We start from the raw sequence: 5,695 nt of genomic DNA, 5'->3' as shown, positions 1-5,695 counted from the left end.
TGATTGTCATCCCGCTGATGACATCTCCTTAATCCAGCAGATAAATGACGTGTGTAAATTTTGAACTGACAGTAAGTGAAGCCATCTGCTTTTGCACTGTGTTCTCCCGTGATTGTTGGTAGCATTTATTACCCTGCCGTTCCTCTAGTTCATGACAGTAATGTGAAATGTAAGACAGGTGCAGCACTCTCTCTCTTTCTATCCCGTCTCTCTCTTCCTTAAACTCTCACCTCTCTCTCCCTTTTTATCCACATCTCTCCGTCTAGCTCTGCTTTTTCTCTCTATCTCTCTCTGTGTTTCCCCATCTTTCAATCTCTTTCTTAAACACATGCATTTCTGTGTTTGAGTCTCTCTCTTTCTCTCTCTCGCTCTCTCTATCTATCCCTCTCTTTTTCATATTTCAATCTGTGTGCATGTGCTTAGGTTTCAGTGTTTGTAAATAGTCTATTTGTGTACAGAAATATGTATACAGTAGTTATATCAGATTCCACATGAGGCATGTGGGTGAAGTCTATTAAAGTGAATAATTCTCCTTGACTCATTTTCAGAAGGAGATTATGTTCTGTAGTTTTTTTTTTCTTTCACTGTAAATCTATATGCATATATATGTACAATATATATGTGAAATAAATATTTAACTATGTAACAGCTTTGGGGGGGTTTCTTGACATGTTTATGGATGCAAGCGAGTTTATGAATGCAAGTTTTGACCAAACACATGTAGAAATACACAACAATCTTTATTTTAAAAAAGTCCAAATAAATTATTTCAAACAAAAAATATATATAAAATAAACTAACAGATTCACTCAGTAGAAAATAGGAACGTATTTACATGGTATTATGGAACTAATTAAATTAAGCAAATATTGGTCAAAACAGTCATAAAACATTGGCCCCATAAATGAATATTTGTTGGTAGGCATAACACACATGCAAAAAAAAAAAAAAAACAATGCAAAAACAAAATGACTGAGGAAAGTTTCAAAGGACAAAACAGTCTAGACTTGCTAGCTTTAACATCTTCCAAACATAAAAAAATGGAAATATTTGTGATGGACCACTAAATGTGATTGGAAATTGTACCCCGGGGGCTTTTCATCCATTACTTTGGGTTTTCATGCTTTTGGTGTAACAGGTAGTGCTGTATTTATAGGCATTCTGGAACTGGATGTTAGAATGATATTTGCTTGCACCACTCCTTCACCCTTTAATCATGCTGTTGCTCACTTCGTAATGTCCACTGAGTAAACGACCGGCGCTCCCTCTGTGCCTGTGATGCTGTCCACGATTGACGTCAGAGATCTCAGATTGACTTGTTCCGAAGAATCTTCATTCAGCAGATCTGTGGAATTAAATAAGGGGGTAAGAACTTTGTTTCTTGGTAACCTGTAACACTTTTTTTAATGATATAAGTAAATTATAGATTTGATGTATTGCTTATGAACCAGCTAAGTGATGTTTGGTTTGGTGAAAGTTTACCTTCATGGGTGGAGCCGTAGACTGGGGTGCAGTGGTCTGATGCAGTGCTCCACTCTGGGCTGCTACAGCATGTGCTGCCTGAACCCTGGTCACTGGAGGACGACACCTGTTACACACACAAACAACCATCAGTCACAACACTGACGCACTCATGTAAAACTGACTCTACTTGACGGGGAACAGCATTTTAGGTGTGGCCGAGAGCAAACATGCCTGAGTACAGTAAGTATATACAAGTATTGTATATACTATTATAACACCATTTGTTAGAAAGTAAATTAAGATTTTGTTAAAGTCAGGTGTCCTTAACATGTTATAGTGTCAATTATTTTGGAGATGTATAGCTAAAAACAAGACCCCATGTTGATTAAATATTTTGCTTTGCATTTGACATAATTGACATGACAGTCTACCAAACCCCAGGCATTTCTTTTCCCACAATATACTTTGTTCTCTAAAAACACTTACCCTCTGAGCAGCTGAGGCCCTGTAATGCAGGCCAGCCTGCTCGTGATCCTGCTGATTAAGTGAACTGACAAGTGCCTGTAGCCGCTCAATGTATTGGATAGCACTTCTGAGGATCTCAACCTTGGGTAGCCTCTGGTTTGGGTTGGTCAATGTGCTGCGCTTGAGTGCTTCAAAAGCCTCATTCACCTTCTTGAGCCTGCGCTTCTCACGCAGCGTGGCTGCTCGACGTCGGTCCATGCTTACTGACTTGCGCTTACACACCTTGCAGGCCCATGGCAGGCACTGACCTGGGCAGTGCTCTTGCTCCTGGTTGGGTGAGAGTGACAGCGAGAGTGTGGAGGTTGGAGATGGCTTGTCTTCCAGTCCTACAGTGCCAGAAAGCAGTCTTCCATCCCCACACATTCCCACCATAGAGCTCCTGTCTTGGTATCCTCCTTGATCAAATCCCCCTGTAAGCCTGGAAGGGAAGAAGTTCTCACCGGTTTCATAAAAGCGCTGCTCAGGGAAGAAGTACGGGTTGGTCTCGAAAAGCTCCATCTAGGCTGACAAGACAGGAGAAGTGTGCACTCCACTGGCTCTCTTCTTTTCTCACTTGCTCTTTTCACGTACTAGGTCCTGCGTGGTGTGTGTGCACTGCACGTGTGTATCCCCAAGCTTGTGCCGAACAAGATCTGTGGGCGACAACTGCTCCACACCAACTGTAGGGGTGGCATTTAAACCTTCTGCCTGGTGTTAGATCACTAGGTTAAATATAGCCAGGGCCCTGAGAAACCCGATCCCATGTTAAGCTGTTGCCACACATCTATACTTTGCATCTCTGTCCATTGCCCCCAAGTCTCTCTGGGATGTTTTTGGGGTTCATTTTTGTTTAAAGAACAGGCGGCAGGGCACTGTTGAAGTCTGTGAAATATGATCTTGGTGCCTAGGAAATCTAACAAATCACAGGAGATTTGAAGAAGCAGTCCAAAGTGACTATTTTAATTAGCCAACAACTCCAAATAAGTTTGTCTCAAATTTCACAGGATCTAAAATTTGATTTATATAAATGCTTAAAGATGTTCTTTTTGTTGTTCTTGCAAAGGTAACAAATCTTTGTGTCTTAAATCTTTTGTGTGATGAAACATGTCAAGAATGATAAGGCTGGAAGCACCCTTGCAGGAGAACCTTAATGTGGAACCCTCAGCCACAACAATAACCAGTCCAGTCACACATATCTAGACTATTCCATCTTGGTATCTCGTACTACACAGTGAATTAGCCCTTCAGTGTCCTTGACCTCAATTAGCGAGTTAGCATCTCCTGAGTCTAAATATCTCTCATGTGTTATGTGTGGTCTTATATCCTGAATGCTAATTCTGTTGAGCTTTCTTTTGGCTCTTAATTTAACACACTGGTGTATCTATGGTTACTTATGAAGCAGCAGCTATGTGTCACACATCGAAGGGGATTTTCCACAAATTAGCTTTGTCATGACTTATTTAAAATCTGTCTTGTGTATTTATTTATTTATTTAGTTAGTTCTTGCCTCAACAACGGGACCATATACAATTCTTAAGCTTTCTGTTTACTTTTTCTTCATAATAATTTCAAATTGTATGTTTTTTATTATATATTTTATTATAATGTACATATCTTAGTACATCAGTTAATTCCAGGCCATTAATTGATTGATCGAGTGGCATTTCAATAAGAAATTGTCACTAAGTTATACCATCTGTCTACTGTATGTTCACTTGCTAGTTTTAGTTGCTACAGTAGTGTTAGCAACTTCAACAGAAGAGAGATTTTCAGGAATACAACTTTTACCATATATTATGAACAGCTTATCAGATAAAGATGAAATGGAAGAAAGGAATCCAATTTAAGCAGAAACATATTTAGCATCAATAAACAAATCAATGCGAGCTAACTAGCAGCCTAGCTGCCTAGCTAAGTTTGACTAAGAGTCTTTATTGTTTTATTTCCGCTAGAGGAGCAAAAATATATTGAACTTCTAAGCATATCTCAGATTTAATCTAAATTAAATCAGATGTATGAAATATAAGATTTATACTACTAAATAATATTAATGTTGGCTATTTGTTGTTCAGTGGTAGGTTTTTTGTCTTCGATGGAGAAGGTCCAATTTTTTAATTTATATATATAAAACCTATATATATATGTGTATATATATATATGGTCCATATATATACCTATATAAACCATATATATATATATATATATATATATATATATATATATATATATATATATATATATATATATGTCCGGTCTGATCTTAACAATATTAATTGGTCAAATAATATCCATATACAAAATCTTCCTTATTCTTCAATTACAGTACTTTATAAATGAGAGGATACAATTCATAAGCATTAGTTTTTAACATTGAACTTCTGCAGGTCTTATCTTCAGGAAAGAAAGAATGGTATCACAAAATTTATATTTGCAAAAAGGAAAAATTTTTAGTCAACCTTGAGCATGTGTCATAAAGTTGTTTATTACTACAAGGGGTGTTCAAATCAACCCTGCTTGTGCAGAATAACTGAACACAGTTATGAGAGTAAATACTAAGTTCCACGTATATATTTTCAGTTCTCTATATAATCCTCTTTCACACTAATGCACTTATCCCACCAGTTCACTAGTGCTTGGATACCATTGAGGTAGAAAGATTTCTCAGTATACTGAAGCCATGATCAGATTGCCTGCTTTATGTCTAAAACACTGGCCTCCCAGGAGCTTCTTTAATGGAGTTCCCAGGAGGCCAGTGTTTTAGACACATAGCAGGCAATCCGATCATGGCTCCAGCATGGCCTAAACATATGGAAAAGGCTTGGATCGCGAGGTCAGGACTGTATGGGACATGTGACTCCCAACCAAGTCCTTGTGATGTTTAAGTGGTGTTGGTGAATGATCAGGTGTACAATTTCTACGGACCAATGAGCCGACAAGTTATCTGTTGATTCCCCCCCCCCCCCATTTGTTTTCACCATTCAACTGCGGCTAAGAGTTTCACCACCTTAGGTCTTGTAAATGTCAATAAATTTTACACCTTCATTCACAAGAAATTTCATCAGAAAGTCCTAGTTTGACTTGAACACCCCATATAATTCTATACTTGTAAATATGCAATAACCAGTATTAATGGTTTTGTAACAAATATGCAAGCAAGAATATGGTTCACAGGGTTTAATTATCAGCCCTTGGTTAATTTATCTACAAAAGAGGTCACCTCCTAACCACTGTAAAGCATGACAGTACGTAGAGGGGTGTTGATTTGGGCTGATTGGGAAGTCATAGGATCTGGTCACTCATGTAGTCATTGAGTGGAATTTATTAAATAATTAAGGGTTTGGAATGACCTAGTCAATGTCCTGCATCGAACCCAACAATCTGAGGTTGTATTTGCCTTATACTGAGACCCACTTTGATCAGATGATTTTTTTCATGTTTTTATAAAAAAACATAAATAAATAAAAATACAGGTAGTATAGAGTAGAGTAGAGTATGACTGCAAATGGTTAAGACATAATCAATGGTTAACTTATTATTTTGTATTTCCATTCATTGGTATAGAAATATATTTATCTGATATTTCCTAAAATACCCAGCATATGTTCAGCTCAGTAGACAGTGATTGTGAAATATTTATCAATTTAGACCAACAAAATTTTTTCATATGTGCATGTTTGCACAAGACGTACAGCAAATAATTGATTGAGAGAATGACATGGTAAAAAAA

At 37.5% G+C, this 5,695-nt stretch overlaps 1 protein-coding gene across 1 annotated transcript; it reads right to left on the bottom strand.

The window, feature by feature from the left end:
- Window positions 1-759: 759 nt before the first annotated feature.
- Window positions 760-2,659, bottom strand: myog (myogenin). The gene is made up of 3 exons (XM_053484142.1): window positions 1,951-2,659; window positions 1,483-1,588; window positions 760-1,345 (listed from the first exon to the last, which is right to left on the bottom strand). The coding sequence occupies exons 1-3, from the start codon at window positions 2,485-2,487 to the stop codon at window positions 1,227-1,229; spliced, it is 762 nt and encodes a 253-aa protein (XP_053340117.1). The 5' UTR covers window positions 2,488-2,659; the 3' UTR covers window positions 760-1,226.
- Window positions 2,660-5,695: the final 3,036 nt, after the last annotated feature.

The sequence above is a fragment of the Clarias gariepinus genome, chromosome 23, assembly GCF_024256425.1.
Source record: "Clarias gariepinus isolate MV-2021 ecotype Netherlands chromosome 23, CGAR_prim_01v2, whole genome shotgun sequence".
In the NCBI taxonomy this organism is placed as follows: Eukaryota; Metazoa; Chordata; class Actinopteri; order Siluriformes; family Clariidae; genus Clarias; species Clarias gariepinus.
The sequence above is the reverse complement of the archived record's forward strand: the minus strand, read 5'-3'. Positions and strand labels throughout refer to the sequence as shown.

Coding starts and splice junctions, on each gene's coding strand:
- myog (XM_053484142.1), bottom strand. CDS start 2,487: ATGGAGCTTTTCGAGACCAACCCGTACTTCTTCCCTGAGCAGCGCTTT. Junction 1,589..1,950: donor GGGCCTCAGCTGCTCAGAGG/GTAAGTGTTTTT, acceptor TGTGTGTAACAG/GTGTCGTCCTCCAGTGACCA. Junction 1,346..1,482: donor CTACGGCTCCACCCATGAAG/GTAAACTTTCAC, acceptor TTAATTCCACAG/ATCTGCTGAATGAAGATTCT.